At 43.7% G+C, this 27,516-nt stretch overlaps 1 protein-coding gene across 2 annotated transcripts in view; it reads right to left on the bottom strand.

Annotated features, from left to right (window-relative positions):
- The window catches only part of LOC147892223 (uncharacterized), a 50,761-nt gene extending 23,977 nt beyond the window's left edge, over window positions 1-26,784 (bottom strand). For both annotated transcript variants that reach the window (XM_087388083.1, XM_087388082.1), the window contains exons 1-9: window positions 26,695-26,784; window positions 22,450-22,719; window positions 22,197-22,325; window positions 21,766-21,973; window positions 21,261-21,407; window positions 17,832-17,906; window positions 9,773-9,844; window positions 5,419-5,490; window positions 5,193-5,264 (exon numbers count right to left, since the gene is read on the bottom strand). In XM_087388083.1, the coding sequence (XP_087244209.1) occupies window positions 5,193-5,264; window positions 5,419-5,490; window positions 9,773-9,844; window positions 17,832-17,906; window positions 21,261-21,407; window positions 21,766-21,973; window positions 22,197-22,325; window positions 22,450-22,653 (979 nt within the window). In that variant the 5' untranslated portion in view covers window positions 22,654-22,719; window positions 26,695-26,784. The remainder of the gene's footprint in view (window positions 1-5,192; window positions 5,265-5,418; window positions 5,491-9,772; window positions 9,845-17,831; window positions 17,907-21,260; window positions 21,408-21,765; window positions 21,974-22,196; window positions 22,326-22,449; window positions 22,720-26,694) is intronic.
- Window positions 26,785-27,516: the final 732 nt, after the last annotated feature.

Below are 27,516 nucleotides of genomic sequence, written 5' to 3'. Positions count from 1 at the left end.
GTTTGGTTACAGTGGTATCATAGCATAGGATTCTCACTTTCCTTGGTGGAAACAGTCCAAGGCTAGCACGCAGCTATGAATCAAGGTGAGGCACACCCGTTTTTGTATTAGTTCGAGTGCTGGAGGCTGAGGCGCAACGATTGTGACATGATTTCTTGCTCGAGAACATGGGATGCTCCTGTTTGTGAACTAATACACATCCAAGAAGGTGGGGCACTCCCGTTTGGAGGCTCGTCACTAGGAGCTGAGGTGCATCTTTCAAGAGGCACAAATTCTTCTTGGCTAGACGTTTGTTCTCTCTCTATGGCCCTATCTCTTGGGGCTATTTTCTTCTCTTCTTTGTGATCTATCGAGTAGGAAAGACGTTCATCCTATCGTCATCCTTCGTGATGTGCTTCCGATCTCTTGCTTAGAATTCTCACAGCAAAAAGCACTTGCTTCTCACAAAAAGCATCTGCTTCTCTTAAACAAAGCACCAGCTTTTCACAAAAAGCAACCGCTTTTTATGCATACGCGGCCTTCTTTTCTCCAAAGCGGCATAAAAGAAGCAATAAAAGCAGCATAAAGCAACGAAAAGCAATAGTTGCTATTTTGTTTTTCTCATCATGGACGTGGCCTCTCAGCCCTCACAAGTACAAACACCTGAGCAAGATTGCGAGATGAAGGGGAGAAGGTCCCAGGATGAGGATTCCCATAGAGAACTATTGGCTCAATTGACAAAATCAAGAGATAATCACTTCTTAGTTGAAGCTTGTCCTTGGACAAAGTGGCTTCAGAGATGTTATGGGACATCTAAAGATAAGTATTTCTTTCATGTTTATTAAGCTTGCCTTATTCTGATTTAAAGATCTAACCCTTGTATCTTATTACGAGGACAAAGTGGCTTCAGAGATGTTATGGGACATCTAAAGATAAGTATTTCTTTCATGTTTATTAAGCTTGCCTTATTCTGATTTAAAGATCTAACCCTTGTATCTTATTCGTGCTCAGCCCCACTAGTGGCAAAGAGGAGTTCGAGCGTCAATCCCTCGTTTGGCACTCGGAGATCAGGGATCAAGATGGACGTATGACGGACAACGAACTCACATTGGTTGGGCACAGTGGGACAGTGGACCGCCGACCAGCTCCTTTAACAGATGGAGCAGATTACCCATGGAGGCAGAGGCGAGGCTTGGCGCCATAGCGCATTTGCGAAGGGCAGGGCCGCGGATGAGGGAGATTGACGTAGCCATCCCTAAGTCCTGGTGGGAGGGACTTCGCGTGTGGATGGACAGTAGATGGTTGGGTCAGTTTTCTCGGTCTGAAGTCCCCTTGACGATGATGATGCAACGAGCAGCAGAGCAAATGCAGGTGGAGGGGCAATGTCATTGTTGCTCTACTGGATTTCTGGAGAGGATCCCTCACTGCCTCTGGAGCTATCGTAGCGCAGCAAGGATTTGGACGGGAGCCCTCAGGATTATGACCCGTATGCACAGCCTTCAGAGGGACTACACATAGGGGATGGTGACCTGGTTGACTGAGGGAGGACATGCGTTCCAGATTGATGAGGTCTCCCCAGCTTACTGGATACAGGGTCAGAGCATTCAGAGGATAGAGCTCCATGAGGCGGTCCCTCCTGATAGCCCCGATCCTCATTCACCCTCCGTTCCACCTAGAAGCGTGGGACCCCAAGCTTTAGGCCGATTGTCGCAAGGTGGGCTTGCAAAGCTTGGCCTGCAAGAGTTTTGTTACATATTCACTCCGCGATGGATTCACTCGTTGTATAGTCCCCCCACCTGGCTGTTGGGTTTCTCAAGAACAGGCCACGTTTTTTTACCTTCTTTCAGCCTTTTTCCAGTTTTTTCCATACTCAGCACCTTCGGGGCTGTTGTTGTTTTGTATGAATCCTTTCAAGCATTAATAGAAGGTTCCTTTTGGGCGTAGTGGGACAGTGGACTAACCAGCTCCTTTAACAGATGGAGCAGATTACCCATGGAGGCAGAGGCGAGGCTTGGCGCCTTAGCGCATTTGCGAAGGGCAGGGCCGCGGATGAGGGAGATTAACGTAGCCATCCCTAAGTCCTGGTGGGAGGGACTTCGCGTGTGGATGGACAGTAGATGGTTGGGTTAGTTTTCTCGGACTGGAGTCCCCTTGAGGATGATGATGCAGCGAGCAGCACACAGCCGGGTTTTTTCCGAGTAGGACCTAGAGGCCTACTTTAGACACTCACTGAGAGAGACCCAGAGATGGATGGGAGTCTGGATGGGATTCATTGGCAGATGATCATAATGGTGGGATGATTGGGGAAGGAGTGGCACATTGATCCTCCCAGTATCCCAGAGCAGGATGCCCCCAGATGGCACTTCTGGATTTGGGAGGGTAGGCCCTTCAGGGAGGTCCAGTGGGATCCGGGAGAGTGGTTTTGGCCCTCCAGGGGGCGGCCTTGCCGAGCAAGTGGACGAGGTGCCCTTCTTTTTCCTACACCACACGGATTGGCAAGAGGCTTTAGATGAACTCTTCGATTTGAACCCCTTCGAGGGAGAGGCATTGGGTGGCCCAGAGAGTGCCTCAGGAGCTCCGTTCCAGGTTTTGGAAGAGGTTATGGTCCAGTTTGCGGCCGAGGAAGATCTCCTACTTCTTTTGGCTGGCCGCCCACGGAAGCTTGCCCATTGGCCCATGGTTGGAGCAAATGCAGGTGGAGGGGCAATGTCATTGTTGCTCTACTGGATTTCTGGAGACGATCCCTCACTGCCTTTGGAGCTATCGTAGCGCAGCAAGGATTTGGACGGGAGCCCTCAGGATTATGACCCGTATGCACAACCTTCAGAGGGACTACACATAGGGGATGGTGACCTCGTTGACTAAGGGAGGACATGCGTTCCAAATTGATGAGGTCTCCCCAGCTTACTGGATACAGGGTCAGAGCATTCAGAGGATAGAGCTCCCTGAGGCGGTCCCTCCTGATAGCCTCGATCCTCATTCACCCTCCGTTCCACCTAGAAGCGTGGGACCCCAAGCTTTAGGCTGATTGTCGCAAGGTGGGCTTGCAAAGCTTGGCCTGCAAGAGTTTTGTTACATATTCACTCTGTGATGGATTCGCTCGTTGTATAGTCCCCCCACCTAGCTGTTGGGTTTCTCGAGAACAGGCCACGTTTTTTTACCTTCTTTCAGCCTTTTTCCAGTTTTTTCCATACTCAGCACCTTCGGGGCTGTTGTTGTTTTGTATGAAGCCTTTCAAGCATTAATAGAAGGTTCCTTTCTTTGCAAATATATATATATATATGAAAAGGCTCCAGATATGAGCAAAGGGTTTCACCCTTGAGGGACAGATGAAAATAACAGCACATGGCAATTAGGGATGCCAAGAGATGGCTGGAAATGAGATTTACAGCAAGAGTAAGTGCCCCCACGAGAACAAGAACATCTCGAAATGAGAGGAGGGTGATCCAATGGAGAGAAACTCGCAGCCTGAGGCAAGGTAAAGACAAATGAGAAGGAAAGGGCTCAAGGAGAGGCCTCCGGATCACTTCAGCAAGCTCCCAATTTCTTCAAACACTGGCACGCAGCACGAGACAGCAAGAAACAGCTCCAAATCGCTGGAAAAAGCTTCGAACAAGCTAGCACGAACCTCGAGGCAGGCCAAGACAGCAGCAAATGCTTCGAATGAGGCCCGTACAGCATTAAATGCTGGTGCAGCAGGTCCGTAGTGTCATAAATGCACTGTATAGAATCCATACAACATTAATTGCAGCGCTGACAGGTCTGTACAGGTTCCAAAATGCATTAAATGCAGGCACCAATTTCCGTACATCATTAAATGATGTTTTGACAGGTCCGTACAGTCCGTACGGTTGTACGGATCCACACGTGTGAGGAAAATACAGCAGAAAATGCTCCGAATGCGCCTTCCTTCGTGGTAGCTGCTCCAAAATGCGGTCTTCTTGCGTCAAAATCAGGGTTTTCGTGACAGAAGTGCTTGGAGAGGCCACAAATGCTCATAGCTGTGTAGAAAACCAACAGACCAGAAAGAATGAGGGCTCCAAAGGCTGCCAAACAGGTTGGAAAAGCTGTCAATGGCTGAGGGAATGGATTCCCAAGCTGCTCTGATACCACTGTAGGCTAGGGCAATGGAAGCTCAAAAATGAAGGAGAGAAGACAAAAAACGAGATGCTGTAATGAATTGCTGCAAAACTAAGAGTGGAGAATCAAGAGATAGCCAACATAACAAAACCCTAGGACTAAATGGGCTAACTGGACTAAGTGTCCTAACTGTCCTAAGTGGTACATGTACTAATTGTACCAACTGACCTAACTGATTGTAACTAGGCCGACAAGGCACATACCAAAGAATGAGTGGCACCTATGGATAGCCCATAGAATGGCCTACAGCTGAAATGCCACGAAGGGGGTTGAGATGCCTGCGACAGCAGGCGGAGGGGGCGGGGGGGGGGGGGGGGGGGGAAGAGGAAGGGAGGGGGCTGAGGGGGAGGGGGCTGAGGTGAAGGGGGAGGGGGACTCAAAAACCCCTGGCAGAGGCACTAGGGCTACGAGACCCCTGTGGGTCGCGTCCCAACACTGAACATGGAGCAGATGTCTCCAAGTGTAATTTGCATGTCAATCCTCTATCGGGTGTGTCACGTTGTTGGCTCCGGGTCCCACCCGTGTCGGATGCCCATGGGTTGAGAACCTGTGTGGTCCGACTGTAAAAGCTCTGTGATCATACTCTGAAAAGAGTCTGTCACTGCAACCCGTCCCTGTCTCTATGATTTGAGTAGCGCTCTCGATGTCTAACTACCTCATGGATGAAGGCGGCCAGACATCTTTGGTCTGGGAAGGCGCGAGAGAGAGAGAGAGAGAGAGAGAGAGAGAGAGAGAGAGAGAGAGACGCTCAACCTTATTCAAAATTTGGAAAACTCAATGAAGGTATGTACTAGTTAGGCTTGAAAGATATCAGGAGCAAACTTTCAGTCCAACATGCTATAAAGATGTCTAATGCTCGATCTTTGGTCAGGAGCAGTACATCACAAATACAGGACAGTAAGTTGACAACATCAAAACCAACATGTCTCAAAAACACATTCAATCCCTTTCAGCTTTAACTTTATATTCAAATGAGACAAAGTTAGTGCTCTTTTTTTTCGTAAAGCAACAGAGCCAAATAAATGCAACGAAATCCCTCTTACCGAATTGACCTCAAGCATGCCTTACCATACCTTCCATCTTTTGGCATCCTAGATCTGGTAAACCGCAGGACTTGATGTTAAGGGTTGTCAATGACACCAGACCTGTTACAAGTTTCTGGTATCAAATACAGAAAAGCAACAGCAACATCTTCATGTTTGAGTTCATTTTTCTCTTTCATTTGTTTGGTGGTTCATTTGCATTTTATTTAAAAGAATTCTAGTTGGATACAAAGTGAATCAGATAAAAGTAACACACCTGAAATGGTTTGCATACAAGCCAAGGTCACATGGCATCCCTCCATTTGCAGGACACGAAGTTGCTTCAGGCCTATATGATCTTTACAAAGTGAGGACACATTTCCCGTTTGCAAGGCTGCTGTGTCTCTTTAAGCCAAGCATAAAATCAAGACCAACCCTCTCTGCCTATTGAGGATGACAATGCACGAAGACCTATGTGACCTTACTGCTTATGAATCACTTGTGAAAGAAAAGCTTAGCAACAAAATCTATGCTCCCCTCTGGCAAGGCATTAATTACATAACGAATAGCGTGCAATTTGTATAGCAAATCTAAGAGGATCTGGGAGAAATATGCCCAAACTCATCATATCAACACAAAAAGACTGGTGGATTTTCTTTACTCATGCTAGCCACTGACAAATTAACAAACAATCAACTCTATCATGCATGGAAAGGAGCACTCCACCACCCAATTCTGTCATGCAGCACATCATGGGCAGAAGAAAATGACATAAGAACAGCAGCAGCGGCAACATGGACAGCGAGGAATAACACAGGAATGCAGCCTTGTTGAGACCAGCATGGACAGCCAGATGCGGCAAAGAGGGAGGAAGCAGGATGGAGGGCAGCAGCACCCAACATTAATGAAGTTAAGGCAAGTTTTGATTATTGATTCATGCACTTGAAATCCTGCAGAAGGACAAAGTGAAGAGAATGATGATGCCCAGCTGCCAGCAGGAGGCAAATGATCAAACAACTGATAGGTAGATGATGGATTATCTTTGAAGGTGGCCAAATGCCAAGGAAGACTGTCCTCCGATCCATGCCAACAGCACGCTTTCCAGCAGAGCTTTGTTAAATTTTATCCCAAGATAGAGGAGACCAATATGTGTGATGAATTGAGCCGATGTGTTACCTGCGAGCTGTCATTGTCAGCAATTCATGTTCTTGTGCTTGGATGTTGTCACACCATGTGCACAAACTAAACTTCTTGCTAGTGGGCTTTAAGCACCAATTAAACCTCCAGGAGATTAAGACCCCCCACCTCAAACACTTGGTCCAATGTAAATCTTTTCAAGCATCTAGATGCAATCGCTCTCAACCATGGTATTCAAACTCCTGGTTGAATAAATGAGTGTGCAAGCATTTGAGCTTGAAAACTACCACACAACACATACATTGTATAGTTTAGCCTATCCGTTGTACCCCGCAGATGGATTTTCTAGAATGGGAGACTTTGAAACAAGATCGAGGGATGGCATCAATTATCCCATGTGGTTGCACTCAGTATGCCACGTGTCAAGTCTAGTAAACGGTCATTGGCTGCTGAGCTCCCCGTCCTGCTTCTCCCTGCTTCCCTCCGTCCTGCACCCCTCTCCCCTCCCTCCCAGCCCTTCCCTTCCCCTCCCTCCTCTCCCTGCCAGCCCCTCCTCCCAGGCTGCTGCCCCCTCCTCCCGCTGCTGCCTCTCCCTCTCCCTTTCCCATCTGTTTAGAGATGCAAAGAAATGCATAAAGAACGAGGGAATGAGAATGCACATTGAAATAGTCACAATAGCAAGGAAACAGCAAAAATCACAAACGAGTAGGGAGCTAACACTAAACTGAACTGATCATGTGGCACAGGACTAGTTATAAACTAGTCGCCAAGGGGTAATATCCATCAAGCACCTAGCAGCACAAGCACTCTAATTGAACATGTTGAACTTGCACGAGGATAGAGGAACCTATGGGAATACAAGAAAATTGAAAAGAACTCTCTTCAATGAAATTACCTTGAAAGGAAACAAAATCCTTATGGTCGGCAATGGCAGACATAGGGAGGGCACCAGGTTTGTTTGGAGGATGTAAGAAACACACTGAAAGCATAGAGATCTTGAATAGCCTAGCTTGGCTCAATGTGACTTTTGCTAATGCCAGCGAAGTTAATCTTGACTGTTTTCAAGAAATCTTGCAAAAAACTCAGACCTTAGATTAGGAAAGAACATCATTAAGTGATGCACAAAATGGAGACATTTTGTTCATTCGACTGAGATCCAAGACTGAGAGGATACCATTGTCTTACAACTTCCAGTCTCAGCAGCTTCCTTGCAGAAATCGCTTCTTCCTACTGCTTGCTAGCTTCTATCTTGGACATTTCACAAGCAAGGACAAATTTGAAGCGGCAATTTACCCCTAGGCAGCTCCCGGATGCAACATATGTCACCTGGACCTGTTAGAAACTGTCAAGGCTCTATGCTGTTTTTGAATCCAATCAGTTCATCCTTGTAAAATCGTTACTCTCTACAGCCTCCTGGACAAGCATCATCACACGTACCTGTAAATTCCACCAGCCACTATAGCTACTTGCAGTTTCTCATGAAAACATTACCTAGATGCTTTCCCAGCTAACAATTTCATCTTCGACCTACTTCTGTAACTCCAGCCAACCACTTCCAACCAGAAAGAAACCTTTCTATTCAATGCAGCCTTCAGATGAGCTCTTATATTGATCACTTTGAGACAATTTGAATTCTGACACATGGTTCTAAACCTTCTGGAGTGTTTGCCAGCTTCTTCTCATTGGATTGGGTTTTGTTGATATTGAAGAAATCCCAATAGTTGAGAAACTCAAGAATTCCTATGCATTTGTCAAAGTTCTGTCCATAGCTATTGTCAAAGAATTAGGTGTACATTTTGTCAGTCAATTACCTGAAGAAACTACGTGTCTTCCATTCAAAAGTAGATCCCCCATACGGGAAGTGCTGTCCTCATACTCTGTCATACGCACTATGCAGATGGTAATTTAGAGTGAACTCCTTTAAGTTTGTGATAAATTGTAAATCTGATAACGCGCACATGCATTGTGCTGATCTTACACATTGGATCAAATTTTTCTTCGTCCTTGGGCTACATGAGGCCTATTCTTATTAATATTTTCCTTTCTGGCCTTACCTTACCATTGAGCTGAGAGTCTTCCCTTTTCCAAACCCTTCTAAGGTTAGCTCCCTTCTAAGGTTAAAAAGATAGATTTAGCAATCGGTTATTAGATGCCATCTTTAAAAGCACTCAACCAAAGAGCTCAGCATCTAAGAAACCTCTACATGCTTCCCTATAGTTCACACCTAGAGAGAACGTCCAAAACTATGCCTTCTGCACATGCATCATCCAACTTATATCAAGCAATTCCAGAAGGCTCCAAGACTTGGACAAGTGGCCAAATGGCACATCTCCCAAGCCCAAAGCCACTTTATCACGTGGAGGCTACTCCTGAATTTAGTTTGTAGTATGTAGTATAATAACAAGTGGGCTAAGTTGTCCTAGGTGCATACACAATTTTTATGTCTTCACGGAGTTGGTTTCATTGTTCTTGAGGGGTCATGACTGGAGGGTCTAAAACATGAGAAGACATCTGACTTGGCTTTCATGCCATAAATCCACGTGAACCTAGTGAAGTCATCCACGAATGTGGAAAAGCATAGCCTTACGCAAGACAATATTAAAGCCTGTAACTCATGCAGCTTCAAAAATGGCCTCATTTTTTACCAAAAGCAGCAACAAGCGGACAAAGCAATTTAAACTTTCTTTCCCCCAAATTGATATTCTGTACACGGTCAAATTGTTGACTGTGAGTTGAATAATATTTGAAAACCTATCCTTGAGATTTCCAAAATTTCCGAGCTTGAGGTCCCTTGAGGCATATCCTTCGATTAGCCGTCACTTTCGCTTCCATTGAGAATTCTACTTCGTGTGACAAGTAGGAGAATTTATTAATTCAAGTATGGCCACATTGATAGATATCAATTTGAACAAGCTGGCTTCTTAGCCTATTTAAATTAAATATGGAGGAATTTTACAATTATCTACTAAAATCGAAGTCCTAACAGACACATTTTGCTCAGGCATCAGAAGTAGACCGGAATTCTAAGGTTAAGGAGCACAGGTTGGAGAGATTATTCAAAGCCCAATCTCAAAGCATATGAAATAGCCATCTAAAGGAATGTGTAGAAGCTGGCTCATCAAGCCAAGGTGCAATGCAGGAAATGGGAAGAATGAGGAAAGTATCAATGAGCAAACTAGGCAATGATGAGCTCACTCAGTTACTCCCGGAGTCATTGTCTCAGAAGATAGAACTCCTCCCCAAATACAAAACCAATACCTTAAGTACTTGTAACATCATCTACCTGAGGATACGAGTGTTTCCAAACCCAAAACAAAGAATCCAAAATAACCCAAAGTGCACAGCACCTTTTCAACTTCTGTGCTTGTGCATTACTTTGATGTACTACAATACACTTATAAGACCAAACTTATAATAAACCATTTCTGAATAACCCAGAGAACACATCATTTCCTATCTTGCGACAGAAAATTCAACAGTCAAAAAGGCAATACCTTTAAGAAAAGAGATCCCAGAATCTGTAACTTTGCTTCGGGATATTTGCAATTCTCGCAGATTCACCAAACCTGCATTGATCATAATGCACTGCCAGTGAGCACTATATCAAGAGCAAAACATCGCAATAAAGCCTGAAAAGGTGGGAAATTTCTCAAATACTTCCTTTATCCTTTCCTTCAGCAAAGGCACACGAAATGGATGGTAAGACAGGGATACTCAACCAAACTTTAGAGGATATGCTCAGAGCATATGTATCATTGAGGCAACATACATGGGACACGGTCCGGCAGGCAAAGCAGGTCTGGAGCTATGGACCAGCAGAGACTATGGACATGGAGTGTTCTGAGATACATATGAGGCAACATACATGGGACACGGTCTTGCAGGCAAAGCAGGACTATATGTACCTCAAATCCACTCTTCATAGGCCTATTTGATTCCCTTGTGCAAACATAAATACAAGGGGTAAAAGGTCAGATTGCTAGTACAGCCTATTTTTGTAAGCTGGTGATGCTGATCTTGATGAGCACAGTGGGATGAATGTATTTGTAGATCTCAACATGATACAAGAGAGAAGGATGATCATGAGATAGAAGAACCTGATATTTAGGCCATTACCCACGAGGACGAGCCAGGTCCTAGTTTGGACACTAGATGGGGGCCATGCGTGGCCTGATGGCTGGACGGAGTTGGCGCACTGCTCCTACACTGTTTGATTGTCTCATCAGGGCTCACCGCTCGAGATTGTTGATGCGGAAGCAAGCTCTTTACGGAGCTGTAACATCTCCTGACTAAGGCTATGGATAAACCTATCCTACTCCACCTCTGGTGCATGTAGGTGATGAACCTCCATGGCAAGATGCTCCCAGGCCTTGAGTGGAATCTAATGTGACTGATATGGATAGGTATGAAGTGGGGCTGAGTGAGTGGGATAGAGGGGGTAGGGGCAAAGGGGTGGAGATGATAGAAGACTGAGAGGGGTGTGGAGACAATGCTAGTGCCAATGATGATGATGATGATGATGCAAAGGATGATGACAATGGTGATGCTGACACTGAAGCTAGGGCTGATTCTAAGGCTGTTGTGGCGGCAAGCTTTTGGTGTGATTGTTGATGTCATTGACCGCTGGCTAACCTTTTGACCGTTGTTTGAGTTGTTTTTTTGGCTTCTCTTTCTTTCTCCTTCATCCCATTTTGCGAGTCATGCTGCTCTTTTTGTTCCACATTTTTTGCAGTTATCCCTAGTTACGAGGGGAGAGGGGCTCATTGCCCTTCGTCCCCATCAATACTGCTGAGGCTACACTGGCCGGGGAATTATTGGGCTGAAAGAATGGAAAGGGGGCCTTTCTAGGGGCAGAATGGCGAGTGGGAAAAATGGGAATGGGGGATGGGAAACAAAATGGCCAAGAGGGGGTCCAAAAATGTCCACAGGGGGGCTGCGAGAGGCCGAATGGCCAGGGGATGAGAGAAATGGGAATGTCCAGGGGGTGGGTGTGCGAGGTGCAGGCTAGGAATAGGGTAGAATGGAGAGGAGGGGAATGCAGAAGTGGGGAGGGAAGAGGCAGAGGCGCAAAAGCATAATGCAGAGGCGGGAAGCGGCGCAATGCACGCTGGGAGGAGGCTGAAGGAATGCGAGAACAGTGTTGACATTTAGACATCAGGATGATAAGAGCAGTTAAAATCTGCATTCATATGATTGGGGGATGTATAGGTATGATGAGGACTTGGTTCCTGCATGATGGGTGGTCACCCCCCTAATATGGTGTAGATCACTCTAGCCTTCTTGTAGATGAAGGTGATAGTTAGCATGATCTTGACATGTTGACTTCTACTTTTGTGGTTTCTTTACCCTGTGCACTCATCTAGTTTCTAATAGGGTATCAAAGCTCTAGGCTCTTCTCCCACCTCTATCTCTTGCCATTTTTGAAACTTTTCACATTCCTCTTCTTGCCTCCTTTGTATTCTACTAGTCTGCCACCTATTACGTAACACTCTTGCTGCTTGAAGCATTTTATACTTGCAAATAGCAAGGTAGGGTAGTGGTACTGTCAACTACAAAGGTTTTGCGTGATGACTTGTAGTGAAATCAGCAGGTTCTATGTTGTGCTTGTGGTTTGCCGAAGATAACTGCTGAAAATTCTATTTCCTAGTTCTCCAAGTTGTTGTAGCTGTCCTCTTTATATATATACCTAGATGACCCAGGAACATTCCCCAACTCATCCTCTAAAAACACAACATAGTGCAGTTTCAATCTCACGATAGTCACTAATAAGATTGAAAACCATAAACTCCATCACACATAGCAGGGACTAGCTACTATAACATGCCCACTGACGTCATCAATGCCCAACAGTGGGGGTAGACCATAGTATAAAAATATGCTCTCACACATACAAATCCACTCACCCACACATACTTGAGCATCCTTTTATACAAAGTCTTCGTACTGAGTTTCTGTCGGCACTCTGAAGGTGAAGGGCAGACTCAACCATGATGAAGGCTAGCACTAAAGGAGAAGGCTAATCAAAAAGTAGTCCAAAATCTCTTCATTCAAGCTACAACTGCTTGTGAAGTCTAAACGATTTCATTTTAGTCTCTCCCAAACGAGCATCTAAATCTAGTTGATAGGGCAACGCACCATTTAAGATAGAAAGAATTATCGCAATACCAGCAGGCCGCAACTTGAATGAAAACTTCACAAGGTGAAATTTGCATGCCCGCTAATATACGTAGATGAATCCAGGAACATTCCCAAACTCATCCTCTAAAAACACAACATAGTGCAGTTTCAATCTCACGATAGTCACTAATAAGATTGAAAACCATAAACTCCATCACGCATAGCAAGGACTAGCTACTCTGACATCCCCACTGACGTCATCACCGCCCAACGGTGGGGGTAGACCATAGTATAAAAATATACTCTCACACATACAAATCCACACACCCACACATACTTGAGCATCCTTTTATACAAAGTCTTCGTATTGAGATCCTGTCAGCACTCCAGAGGTGAAGGGTAGACTCAGCCATGATGAAGGCTAGCACTAAAGGAGAAGGCTAATCAAAACATAGTCCAAAATCTCTTCATTCAAGCTACAACTGCTTGTGAAGTCTAAACGATTTCATTTTAGTCTCTCCCAAACGAGCATCTAAATCTAGTTGTTGATAGGGCAATGCACCATTCAAGATAGAAAGAACCTTTCGTTGTTGAGTTCTTTCTTCCTCTTGGAGAGCATTGATGATACCCTCAAGAGAAGGATTATTATGATACTTGAAGGTAGTGACAAGAGTATCATAGGAGTCAGGTAAGCTTTTAAGAAGCACAGCAATAGCAATATCTTCGGAGATGGGAGACTTGACTGACGCAAGCTGAACCATAAGACTGCGAAGATAATTGACATGAGAGGCTATAGTAGCTCCTTCCTGCATATGTAGATCAAAGAATGAGATCATAAGTGCAATCTTAGAGTTTTTAGATCGGGCTCCAAAAAGAGTATCCAGAGAGATCCATGCTTGAGGAGCAGACTGTATGTCGGAGATGTGATGAATGTAATCATCTCCAAGGCCGAGCAATATGATAGCATAGGCTTTGTCGTTTTTGGCAGCGACAGCTTGCTCAGATGGACCTTCGGGAGCATCACGGTGAACAATGTCCCAAAGGCCTTCTTTCATAAGATGGCACTTGATTTTGATCTGCCAAGTATGAAAGTTGGACCCATTGAATTTGTCGATAGATATGAGAGAATGAGAGGAAGATGCCATGTGGGAAGGTCTTACCTCTTGCTAGGATGCAAGGGCAGTGTCTATTCCCTTACAATATTGCAGAAATAAATGAGAGGAAGGGATCCCAGAAGCCGGTTCTCTCACCACTTTGTCAAGACCATAGCATATGACAGCCCATCGAAGCAGGAGGAACCAGCAAAAAAGGAGAGACTGTTCAGCAAACTGAAAGAGGCAAAAGCTTAGTACCTTAATCCCGGGCAGAAGTAGAAGTGTAAAAAGGATGTAGATCTCCGTGAAGATGGAGCTGGAGAAGTCGTCAGCCTGTGCAGGTACGGATTCCGTACAGTCATACGGACTGTACGGACAGCTGTACGGACGACGGCGAGCAGAGTACGGACGACGGCGCATAGTACGGACGTACGGACGACGGCGAGCAGAGTGCGGACGACGGCGCAGAGCTGTACGGATAGCAGGCGCACAGCAAAGAGTTGCGCAGATCTGGCATGACAGCAGATCTGGCGCTCAAATCTGTGGCTGAGCTGCACAGATCTGAAGCGCAGATCTGGCGCAGAGACTTGGAGCAGGCGGAGCAGGCGTACATGCAGCAGAATCGAGCAGATCTGGAGCGCAATGGCGGGGCAGAAAGAGGGCAGATCTCGAAGAAGAGGGCGGTGCAGAGGTAGAGGTGCCACGAGAGGCTGAAGAGAGAGATGCCGGAGGGAGAGGTAAACTGAAAGGAGAAGACGAAGCTATGGCTACAGCAGAGTGAGAGGAGAGGAGAGGGGATCAACATGCTCTGATACCATGTTGGAATATGGAAGAAAGAACTAGAACTAGAAACTAGAAATGAGATGACAAGACTGAAAGATAAGAAATACCTTGAGAAGAGTGTAGACAAGACACAAGCTAGACTGATAGATTACAATGATGTGACCCATTGAATATTGGGCCAAAGTACAAGACATGAAGCAAGAGTGCTTATGGGATAATTGTAGAAGTGCCACATGGCACACACTCAAGACATAAAGACTAGACTTAGACTTAGACAAATGTAGACTAGGAAATAGTACACTTAGTGTGCACTTATCTCCAACAAACTCATCCTCTAAAAACACAACATAGTGCAGTTTCAATCTCACGATAGTCACACATAAGATTGAAAACCATAAACTCCATCACGCATAGCAAGGACTAGCTACTATGACATCCCCACTGACGTCATCAGCGCCCAACAGTGGGGGTAGACAATATGCTCTCACACATACAAATCCACACACCTACACATACTTGAGCATCCTTTTATACAAAGTCTTCGTACTGAGTTTCTGTCGGCACTCCGGAGGTGAAGGGCAAACTCAGCCATGTTGAAGGCTAGCACTAAAGGAGAAGGCTAATCAAAAAGTAGTCCAAAATCTCTTCAGCCAAGCTACAACTACTTGTGAAGTCTAAATGATTTCATTTTAGTCTCTCCCAAACGAGCATCTAAATCTAGCTGATAGGACAATGCACCATTTAAGATAGAAAGAATTATCGCAATACCAGCAGGGCGCAACTTGGACAAATGTTTGAAGAGTGTTTCAAGCATTTTTCCATTTGTGGGCAGTCCCAAAAGTGTCGCCTATTGCCTCGCGTACACTCAGTTCTTAAGGGTGATTGTATCTTTCCGACCCATTTCTTTGAGAAGAACGTTTCTCAAGGGTCAGTTGGAAGGCGTGTCCTTGTTTACTAACTGAAGAGTTTTTGTTGGAGGCTACTGATAGTCGTGGCTCATTGTATTTCTCAAAGGCTTTAAGCCTTAATTCAGCCTTTGGCACTTTTTTCCAAGATATTCAGCTCAACAACAATCCATTGCGATTCTCTAAAGGATACAGTCCGAAGAGCTAATATTCCTTCTATTGTTGTATTCTTATTTCTCCGGATGTTCCATCCGTTTCTAAACCGCCGCTACGCGCTCTACCTTGACAATAGATCTCTGAGCTATTCCTTCTCCAAGGTTCTTCAAAAACTGCACGACATATCATCATTTTCTCCTTCACCTTTACCCTCCGATTGACAGATTAATGAGCATCTCCTTAAATCCCTTTCTTAAGATTCAACATTAGTTTACTAACTTAATGCAAGTCAACTAAAAGGTTGACTTGGCAATTTTTATGCCTTTGGGGGTTGTTTTTCTGTCATATTTTATTGGCTACTTCTTGAACTTCAACATCTTGATTCCAAGGTTATTCTTTAAGGAGTTTTCCTTTTGCAGCAATTGTCTATTATTTCTTGAGCGTCAATGGCCAAAAAAACTTTCCATTGGCAAGATTATTTCACATATGGCAAACCATCATCCATCTCTTTAGAATCAAGAGTCGTTTTTGCCATATCTTCGTGGGAGAAGAATGATCGGGAGGGTGCATATTCAAGCTAACATTTTCACCTTATCGCGCATTTTTTGGGCAACGTCTCATTGGAGAGGTCACTTTCATAGTGACACATTTTTCCCAACTATACGCTTTTATCGCCATTTTTATGGCCATTTATCTCCACATGCACATTACTTGGTCATTGAGCCAGGACGATCAAGGCATAATGCACAAGGAGTTCAAGAAGGACAAGCAACATTACAGAGTCACATTTACCAACACACTACTCTCTTTATGTTGTGAGTTGTGTCAGTTAACACCATGTCTTCATAATAATCCAAACCTTATAATAAAGGCCATTATTAATAAAGGATTTTCCCAATTTATATCACCTGATGATTATACAATACGTCACCCTGTTTGTATTGAGGGGGACTGTTGACATTTAGACATCAGGATGATTAGAGGGGTTAAAATCTACATTCATACGATTGGTGGATGTGGACATAGGATAGAATTTGGAATAGAGGATGAGGGACTTGGTTCCCACATAATGGATGGTCGCTTCTATGGATCACTCAGGCATTCTTTTGATGAAGGTGATAGTTAACATGATCTTGATATGTTGAGTCCTACTTGTGTGGTCCTCGATGTTCTCCATCGCTCCTCTCTTGTGTTGAGCACTTCCTTCACCTTGTGCACTCATCTAATTTCTAACGTGCAGGTCGGGAGGAGAGCAGGCTGGGAGGGGGCTAGGGAGCATGTGCAAGCGAGGGAGGAGGTGCAGCAAGGTGTGGAAGGAGGCACAATCAAGCAGGGAGAGAACGCAGCAAGGCGGGAGGAGGTCCACCGGCAAGGTGACGGTTGGGGTGAAGCAAGCACACCATGAGGAGAGCTTGGCGAGAGAGAGAGAGAGAGAGAGAGAGAGAGAGAGAGAGAGGCAAAGAAGGGTGGTTTGGGGGGGGGGGTTGGGGCTTCATACACCCCACTTTCAAATAGAGCTTGTTATGGCTAAATCAATACATAAATAGTCAGTTTCGTCATCAACTGTTCTAAGTATAATAATTGAATTAGCATTGAGATAGATACACTAATCATTAAGAAGTACATTTGAAGGAATAAGGAATGATAATTGACTAGACCAGGAATAGGTTTTTAAGTTGATATGCTTATATTAAGGATAATTTGATGCTCTTATAAAACAAGTCTCATTTATTCTTTATGCGTCTAGACCTCTTGATTAAAATAAGTCTCATTTATTCTTTACACAGACCTCGAACATTAATACTGTAAATTGACAGTGCTATTTGTGGGGAATGTGATGTTCATGATGAAAGCTGTAGTACATTTCCTATTTGGGGCCAAGACTCTATTAAATCTGACTACTTCATTGAGGAATAGCCTTCTGGATGGTTTATATGGTCAGTCTGCTGACCTTCATTTTATTGTTTCTAGGTATGATAAACATTGACATCGATGAGTGTAGAATAAAGAACAAACATGTATTATGTCAAAGACGCAACCATATGCACCTAGGAAGTTGGTATTTGGTAACCAGTGTTGCATGCATCGGTTCTCAGGAAGCAAGTGCATGTCTTCTATCATATTAATGTGTGGATCTCAATGAAATGTAAGATCTGTAATTTCTGCTAACATATACAAGGATGTTTGGATAAGAATCTTTAGCCTACTACAGCACAAGAATCTACAAGTAATCAAAAATAAAACACAGAGATAGTGAAGGTCAATCTCTAGGTCATAGGGGAAAAATATCAAACATATGCAAATGGACCAAACAAAAGAAAGCACGTTCTGGATTCACTACTTAATCAAGCCTTATGGTCTCTGTGTACTAAAAAAGAAATACATTATAAGCATCCAAAAAAGAAAGCATATTATAAGTTTGCATCATCAAATACTCGCCTTACCTACCTTACTCTCACCAAATCAATCATAGCAGCAAAAATTAGAAGTCAATTTACCAGCAACTGATTTTATATCATAATTCTTGATGCAATTGCACCATCCCATATTCAGACGTTCCAGCTTTGTCAAACCTGGTTGTTGCAAAAGGAAAAAGGGAAATCATTTTCTATTCATCATAAAATATCAACCAAAATCCATGCTGACCTTTTCAACTAGAATCTATGATCACACATAAGTGTAGAAATTTCTAGACCGTTTTCATTATGCTTGAAAAACTTATATGAAAAAGAATGAAGCCCACAAATTCCATCCAATCCAACCATGTAGACCATAACAAACTAACTAATTGCAAACAGCAATCTTTCCTGCATGCTTGTTATCGTGAAAGTGCATAGAATAGTCATGTGCATGGATCGTATCTGACGTGTGCTTAGGCACACAAGACCAGCTTTGATAGCTTTGATAGCTAGGGGCTAGGCAGGTGATTCTCAAGTTGGGTTGCAAGGGCAACAGAAGAGTTACGGTTCTAGCTATTTTTAGCAGCACTGAGATAGAGCCTATATAAGGGGCCCAGGGGTTCAGTTTTCAGCCCCGCAAGTCAGAGCCTAACCCAACACCTTCCAAGTGCAAAATCGATGTGAGCAAGCACACCCATTGATGTGCAACAAGACTAGACAATGTAGATCTCTCTAAGCAGGGCCTCAACAAATATGCTCCTGTGAAAGGGCTTCCATGTCACCACATTCCTCTAAGTATTCTGAACGAGACTGTGCTGGAGTAGGGGCTTACAATGTTCAGAGCCTAGGGGGGGCTCTATACAATAAACTTGTCCAAGAGGGCTCTCCTTTGCATCTCTAGATCAATGCCCAATCCCCCCTTAGATTGGAGAAGAACAATTTCCTACCACGCGTAGGGGTAACCCTAGTTGGTGTGTTGTGGACGCCATCCAATACTAACTATAGAAGTTAAGAATGCCATACTAACTATAGAAGTTGAGAACATTTCTTCGGAATTGTCGCATGCATCCTTGATGGAGCCACTAGCAGGATGCATGTACCAACACAATCAAACCTCTAGTGTAACAACTTACTATGAACACTCTCAGCTGGTGCCTCTTGCTACTCAACAGAGATGTAAATCCTCACTTGGCATCCCAAGTATCGTGCCATCTACCCCGTAGGAGTCCAACAAAACCCACGGCCCCTCCACAAGTGACATGGCTCTTGGTTTTTATGAAAAACCCAACTTATCTTATGATATTGATCCAAGCACCTAAGGCTATGTAGTAGCCTTATGTAGTAATGTTCCAAGAAGAGCCTTGACTGTCTCTAGACCAACAACTGACCCCTGCCTACATACAATTTTGAGATACCTTTGATCTAATTTGTTGAGAATCCTAGCCTCCTCATGGTACCCTCCATGGTTGAGGGTACCATTGTGTTGAGAATCCTAGCCTCCTCATGCTACCCTCCATGAAAGCCCAATCTACCCTATCGCAAGCCTTCTTGAAATTGAGAAGGAATATGAGAGAGGATGAGACTTAATAATCTATTGTGTTGAGAATCCTAGCCTCCTCATGGTACCCTCCATGAAGGCCCAATCTACCACCTTCTTAACATTGAGGAGGAAGATGTGAGAAGAGGATGAAACTCCTATCGAACACGGTCGACGCCTCCAAAAAGGTAAAGATGGTATCCATGATGCGACGGTCCTAAACAAAATCAATGTGACAATTATGGATAGGAGTGGTCGTAGAAGCACACTCCCTCTCTCGCCTAAGATCTTTGGGGCTATGTCTAGGAGAGAAATCAATTGCCATTTCTAGACGTCGAGCTTGTCCCTCCATCTAGGGATGAGGCATATCCAGCCTTGACAAATGGTAGCAGGCATCTAAGATCTCTTGGAATGTGTGTAGCAATGCGCAAACTAAATCCCAAACCTAATAGAAGAACATGGGGGAGGAGAGTCCAACCTTTCTCGAACATTTCTACCTAGGTTAGGCCATTAAGGAGTCAAGCACCTTGACGTCTATAAAGCTTGCCTCCAACCGGGATTATCATTGCCTAAAAACAGCCCATATCTAGTATCATCTAAGGTGTACATTGGTTATAGAGAAAGCTAGTCATATCAAGGGTCTCCAGCAGGTGAGTCTAGTGATCGTCTCAATATCAGAGTCCCCGAGGCATCCCCTACACACCTACCACTGTTTCAGCCACCACTTTGGAAAAGCCGCAAAGAGCCCAAGCTTAAGAACTCTTCTTTATGTGTCCTATGCTTCCCATTGTTGGATTTTGATTGATTCGAATTTCCTCAACTTGCCTAGATGTGCTTGCTTGCCTATCCTCTTGAAATAAGACAATCAAATAGCTTCGATTGCCTTTGTTGCTATTTTGAAGGCCAATCTAGCTTGTCTTATTCTCACTCGTACATTTGAGACCAGATTCAAGGCTGATTAACTTAAGGCCGTGCAGTTGGATCATTCTCAGACATGCCTTTTCGAAAAGGCTTGAAAATGTCTATGGAATGACTCATCCACTTTATGCCAAGCACCACTATGGTAATTGGTAGCAATTCCCTATAGAAGGGACTTACTACACCAGGTGCCATAGAATCTATGCTGTTTTCAACACGGACTGAGTTCCATGAGGCATTTGAGGAGGTTTGTGAAATCCCATAATATTTGTGAAGGTTAATAAAACAGGAAAGAGTGGGCCACCACATGAGAGCAACCACCGCAAATTCCTAAGGTGACACCAGATCATATTGGCATTTTCATTAACTATATCCAAGCAAACTGAAGTAAGACATTGGTTTAAGTGCCAGCTCAAAGACTCCCGAACCTCAGAAGGTTGAGACCCCAAGATAGGGGGTTTCCATTTTCCGAGCGAAAATCCCCGAGCAATGAGCGAACAAAAGGTGGGAGGGGTCAAAATATATAACTCAAGTCATTTTTACGGAGCACAAAATTCCACATTCTTTCAAGGAATATGTGAATACATATGAAATATTGATCTGTTTGCTGTCCCTCAATGTGCCTAGTATATAATTTCCATATATAATGTCCAAATGGTGACTTATTTTATGACTTTCAAATTCCTTTTTTCCTTTCATCATTGGATAAATCATGAAATTTTAAGCAAATCTCCTCTTTACAGTTCCTCAGGTTGAGCTAAGAAAAAGATATAAATCTTTTTAATAGACCCTCCCAGTGGATTTTGCCAAATGAAAATGGTTTGAAGAGCTTGCCCCAACCCTATTTCGTTGGCATAAAACCCTTGGAGGGCCTACAAAGAAGGGACCATAACTTTCTCCCCTTAGCTCGGATTGAGGAGCTGTTAAAAGGAAAAATGTTCAAAAAAAATTAATCTCCCTAATTCATATTATTGTAGGAAGGAGTAACTCAAAATGCCAAAAAAATTTACAACAAGGCTGCACTGAACATGTAACAACATCTGCATAAAAAGAAGTAACCAAAAACTTTTCACCTCTAATATGAAATAGCCCTCCATGTATCTTTGAACATCTCTCCAGATCCAATTCCCTTAGATTTACAAGCTCTGCTAAATGCTGCATTCCTGCTGCACTGATTGCATTGCTCCTTTTAAAGCTTAAGCTTGTCAAATTTCTGAAACCTAAAGTCCATACGAAACCCCATCTGCCATCAGATTCAGATTCACTCCATATGTGAAATTTTAACCTTGTGAACCTATTAAGGCTCGATTTTCTTTAAAAACTATATGCCAGAAAATGTTTCCAAGAACTACGAACTTACAAATTCCAAAGAAGGAAAAACAAAAGACACATATAGTAGCCCTGTATATGACATAAATAAATAAATACATGAACATGCCCACTTATCACACCCAAACTAATAAACTGGAGTCCCCATCTTCTCTATTCACCTAAACATAACTCTCTAAGAGATACAGAAATCTTTACATGCCTGAATAAAGAGACCAAAGTAAATTCTCCTGTGGAAATCAAGCTCACCTTGTAAACAATCAAACCCTGTCTCAGTCACGTTATCACAATAGTTCAAATTCAAAGTCTGCAAGTTTCCACACTGCTGAAGATGTGCAAGACCTGAATCCGACACTGTAGAGCTCGATAAATCCAAAACAAAAAGAGATTGCCCCTGAGAACCAATGACTTCCAACCAACTGTCTTCGACCCCGGGGTAATCCCCAAGAAGTACATCCTGCAAAGCCAAGAAAAGAGGTTGTGACTTTGGTTCTTGAGGTCCTCTTTTAACCCTGAAAAACCAGATCCTTCTTCCCAAATTCTGCAACTGCCCAAACCACTGTTACAACTAGTCCTTTGCCAATCATGGCTGAAAAGCATACCAGCTTGTACATGAAATTATAACTATGAAAATATCTGCAAGATTAGAAACAATTTTGCAAACATTGTTGAGATGTGACCTGCACACCACAATTCTGGAAAGCTTTAAGAGCACATAGATTTAAGGAGTGGCTGCGGATCATTTCATTGAAAATCTGTTGACTTAGGTCTCTCGGAAGCACAGACAGAGGGCCATACCTTCCAATTCTCTGTCAATTTAAAAAGGATAAAAAGCAATGTCATTTTCTGTCAGTATAGAAAAAATAAATAAAGCAAACCTGTATTTAAGAAAACAGTACGATATAAGCATCTACATCAAACATTCTCACTTACCTGGCAGACCTCCAGAACTGATAACTCTAAGAGAGTTGGAATTTCCCCAGTGAATATAAGTTCAGATTTTATATTATTACATAAAGGTGGCTTCAGAGGCCATCTAAAACTGATGCTTCTACTGGACCTTGATGAGCCAACCCTTTGATAGTCATCACCATCATTTTCTTGCTCGTTGCTTCTTCTGGAACAAGCTCCTCCCATGAGAAGGATACTGTTTAAAAAGCTGCCTGAAATCACGAGCCTCCCTCCTTTGTTTTTATAGGAAACCTGTAGACAAGAAATGGTGTAACTCATCAAAATCTGATTCCCTTGTACGTAAATCAAATGGTGTAACTCATCAAAATCTGATTCCCTTGTACGTAAATCCAAGGTTCCATGTCTTTTTCAAATTATCAATCCATAAATTGAGTATTCGCAAACTAAGTATCACAAATGAAATGTAAGTCCGATCAAAACCTTGTAGCCTTGATCAACTTCACCTCCACATAATGAACTACATCCCTATGTTGTCCCACTTGCTACATTTCAACCTCAAAGTATGTAAGACAGAATTTATCAAACAGGTCACAGGGCTTTAATGGAGATTTCAAGTATACAATAGTTTTGATTGATTCACTGTGTAATGGAGCATCTAGGCTGCAAGAAGTGCAGATGGAACATCAAATGAAGAGCATCCACAACAAAAAATCTGGTTTTTCTCTGTCCATAATAGCTGCAAATGCTCAATATTATGTTGGGATGAATGGATATAGGAACCTGGAAGTGATAGCCCAGAAGATACAGACAACAATGAGTCTCTTAACCACAGTGCTCCGTTTCTTAACAGCTCTCTACTCAAAAAGAGGTGCTTTTACTAACATCTACCCTTAAAAGCACTCATAGCAATAATCTAGGGAAACTCAACTAGTCCATTATAGGTATTCAAACAGGGCGCTACCTCTAAGCTCAGGCTGGTGCCAGTTATCACCGTGTGATGGGGAAGTGGCTGCAAATATGGCATGACTGAGGTGATGCCTTGCCCAAATGGGCAGAATCGAATTTCTTCACAGAGAGCGAAAAAGTGATTTCTTTGCTTTGAAAATGGGCCTTGAATGACACGACCACCGCCAGAGAACTCAATGCTTCTGCCTTGAGCAGTGGCAGAAGCGACAGACAGCAGGCCGTTGCATAAGTTAGGCACTAAATAGACATCAGAAACTATGGCTTTAACACTGTTGATCAGTTGAATGAGCACTTTGCTAGTGCCAAGAGCATGAAGGCAGCTATCATCCCCAGATACACAAAATTTGTTTGAAACCAATAAACCAAAGCTTCTTGGAGGTCATATGCTGAAACGCCAAGTGTTGAGATACCAAGAGTCATGTAAGATGAGGAAGGGTCACAATGTACATCTGGGTAGGAGGATCAACTGTGGAGACATTAGCTTGATCAATTTGTTCTTGCTTGGGCCAGTTTTGCTTTTGGTGACCATGATTTCCCTGATTGCAGTTGAACTGGTGTCGATTATTGAATCTATTTGAATTTCTGGGAAATTTCTAAGTAGGGGCCAGGAGTAGTGCCAAAACATTTTTACAGTGTGGCTGAAGGGGAATTGCGGTACGGTTCAATGACGATCCTTCAGTTGCATGGTCAGGTGTCTTCTTGAAGGATCTTGCCAATCAGTGTGGGCAATGTTAGAGTCATGAGACCACTGTGGTAACATGCACGTCACAATGCACAAAGGGCAGACATATGCATCGTTTTTGGCAACATGCTTGTCACAATGCACAAAGGGCTATGCATCGCATTTGGAGACCAGCACCGACAGTGTCATCGTGTGTGGCTGCCAACGATCAAGGAAACTGATGCCTCGTGAAGATTAGGGAGAGTGATTCCCGGGTTTGCTGAATTGCCAATAATGATGTTACAAAGCTCGGAAAGTATCAGGCGCATCTCAATTTTTATGGATCGAATACGATAATTTGTTGGAGAGTTTCATCATCTGGTACATGCGCCTGACGTCAATACTGGTTGATGCCATGAATCTTATGAAGAGATTCAACATGCCCACTTGATCGGAAGGGCAATGCCATAATGTAGTAGAAGGTTGATGATCTCAACCAAGCTTCTTCGAAATATGGGGCAAAAGCATCAAGATCAACGAGCAAATCCGCAAGAGAGGACGGTGGGCCTTGACGCGACATCAAATAGAAGAAAGCCAATGAGTGAGCGATCCCTCCCGGGCACAAGCTGTCCTGAGGGTTATTTGATACCATGTGAGAAAAGAGAGTGAGATAAGAAGAATGCGCATGCATATGTGAAGGAATTGAATAATGTCAATCATATAGATCAGGTTACAAGTGGTTATTGACTTGACGTGATCCCATGTGGATGTCTTATTAATCTAGGTAGACTCTACCTAGGACATAGATTAAACTTCCAGGCCTAGAATGCCGCCAACTGAATGCGTGGAAGCACTGAATCTGTTGAAAATGCCTCGCCTCACTGTCTCTGAGCACCCACTCTCTGACATAGTTTGGAACAGCCTTGACAACCTTGCCTGTGGCATCCATCTAATCCTTGTACTTAGACTCCACTCCTTGAGCCCTCTCCCATGGCTCCAAACCTTTATCTTCCAGATCGGATAGTTGGCCCCATCCAATATTATTGCCTCGCCAAGATTTGGAATCAGCATGTCACGACATCTAAAACCTGAAAGAGTTTTCCAGCCACTAAATGGCACACCTGAATAATCTGACACCTTCCCCTCTTCAAGCAAAAGCCTTCTTCCTCAATAGATTATTAATGCGGAACTTGTAGGCTCTGAGTTATAGGACTGTCACTTCCCTTGCTGTGATGTCATGTTATGATAATCCAATAAAACAGACAGAGCTTTGATACCATGTTACAGGCTAGCTTGCTAAAGCCTAACCCCTGCAGCAGAACAATGTTCCCAGGATTACCAAGACACGAGTATACTAAAAGAATACACAAATCTGGATGAGTTCGTACTTCCAATACACAGCCAAAATACCATGCATATATGATGCTCCCAACAGGATAAATCTTACTATCAGAGCTACCTCACACCTGCAGCACACTGCTCCTACAATGATCCCTTTCTCTGCTGCCCACCTCAGCTCTGTTCGGGCTTATGGATACCTGCTCCATAACAGTCCCCTGTGGGCAGCTCCAGCCCTGATCGGGGCTTCAACAAAGATGGATGCTCCCTCTGCTGCCCATGCGACTGCCAATCGTCCACGTCAGCATATGGCACACGTGGCAGCAACCCCAGCCTCTAGATCTGCCCATCTGGCAGTCTTCTCTGCATTGCATCTGAAGCCTCTCAAGCCCCAGTTTGTCGCAGGTGTCCTGCCCACATATCCTCCTCATTTCGCGGATCACATGTGGCTCAGTAACCCTTCTAACCCAACAGGAAAAAAAGGGACCTTGAGTCATCTCTATCTCGATGGTAATAAAATTCGTTATCTCCCAAACCTTTGCATTGCCTTTTTGACGCAAACAATTGCCTTTCAGTTTTTGAGCATCTCAAGGCTCAATTCTGGGTTACTATAGTTACTTGATTTACTTTGTTGTCCTTTGATTGAACTAAATTTTGTACAGCATGCTACGTGACTCTATTTGCAAGGCCATATATTTCAGTACGAAAGTCCAATTTATAGTCGTTTTATAAGTCCATGCATTCACAAGGCTAATTTCTTCAAACGTTACTAATTAATCCTTGAAACATCCAGTTGTCTATTATTTTAAACTCGAGCCCTCCTACGATTGTCTTTGCTTTCTCTCTACCACTATTGTTAACAAATTTAATGATAAATCCTTCGACAGTTGAATCGCATCATCTCTAAGTCCTTCGATCAAAACTAGTCATTGAAGTCATTACAAGAAACTGGAGACAAACGAATTTGAGATTGCGCAGATGGATATCTTTTGTATATCATGTCCGGGGCCGAACTGATATGAAGCGGCGGAAAACCAGCAGTTTTCCCCAAAATGAAATATTTAAGGCCCGACAAATCGTGGCCTTGTCGTTGATTAGAAATTAGAAAGCGGGGCCTATTAAAGCCCAAAGTCTTAAGATAGCGACGTTGCTCGCCAAATTGGTCTCCAAAGACAAAGTTAAGACGGAGCATAGACCTGGACTAGAAAAAAGAGAAGTAACAGTTCTCCCAGCTGAAATTGGGACGGGAAGCGCGGGGGATTCTTGATGGTAAGAGGAGCTGCAGATATAGTGAGGGGTACCTGGAGGAAGGTAATGGGGCGCCATAGCCAGGAGCAGGAGCAGGAGCTGGTGAGGCCGGCAAATTGTCACAAACAGCAACAACAACAAACAACGGAGGCTGATGACCAACAAACTCAATACGCCAGCTCCGCACGTGAACTATGACGTCACCCAGCTGCTATTCTAAAATCCTCTCTATCTATAGCACTTCTCTCGCGGCAATCCACAAAAGCATACGCTTTGCGTACATCTAGATTCTATGCCGTCGCTCGAATTGTTCCCCCCGCAGAGCCCGTTGTGCCAAAGAACCTTAAAAAGAGAGGTCTCCATTGGCACCTCGATCAGATTTGCAGCTCCACCATCGGCGTTTGCAGGAGCATGGCGCAGCAAGCAAGGCGGAGGGACGGATGCTTGTCAATGCTCCCCGGTCTTTTGCAAGTATTGCAAGGAAGGCAAGAGACAACCTCTAGAAACAAAAATTCAATCTATCAATGAAAGATGGAGTAGTGTGGGCTATGGAGAGGTAGTGCAAATTTACTAAATACTTTTGGTATGCTTTTTGTCATTCATTTGTGGCTTTAACCTTCTTTTAGCTTTTTCTCTAGATTTCTAACAAGATATTTTCAATGGTTTTTATGTTTATCAGTGCTGAAATTTTCCAAAACTGTTCCCATATGAATATGAAAAAGGAGAAAGTAAAGCGAGGATACAAAGCAAGCTTAAGTGACCATCTTAAACAAAGAAAATATACTCATTTTTAGGTGAATTTGGATCGATTTCTCTTGAGTCAATTAGTGCCAAGGAAGTCCTAGAGGAACCCATAGTCTTCTCTTTCAAAGGGA

Source organism: Dipteris shenzhenensis, chromosome 17 (assembly GCF_047967505.1).
Source record: "Dipteris shenzhenensis isolate YYH24624 ecotype China chromosome 17, Dip_SZ_1.0, whole genome shotgun sequence".
Classification (NCBI taxonomy): Eukaryota; Viridiplantae; Streptophyta; class Polypodiopsida; order Gleicheniales; family Dipteridaceae; genus Dipteris; species Dipteris shenzhenensis.
The sequence above is the reverse complement of the archived record's forward strand: the minus strand, read 5'-3'. Positions and strand labels throughout refer to the sequence as shown.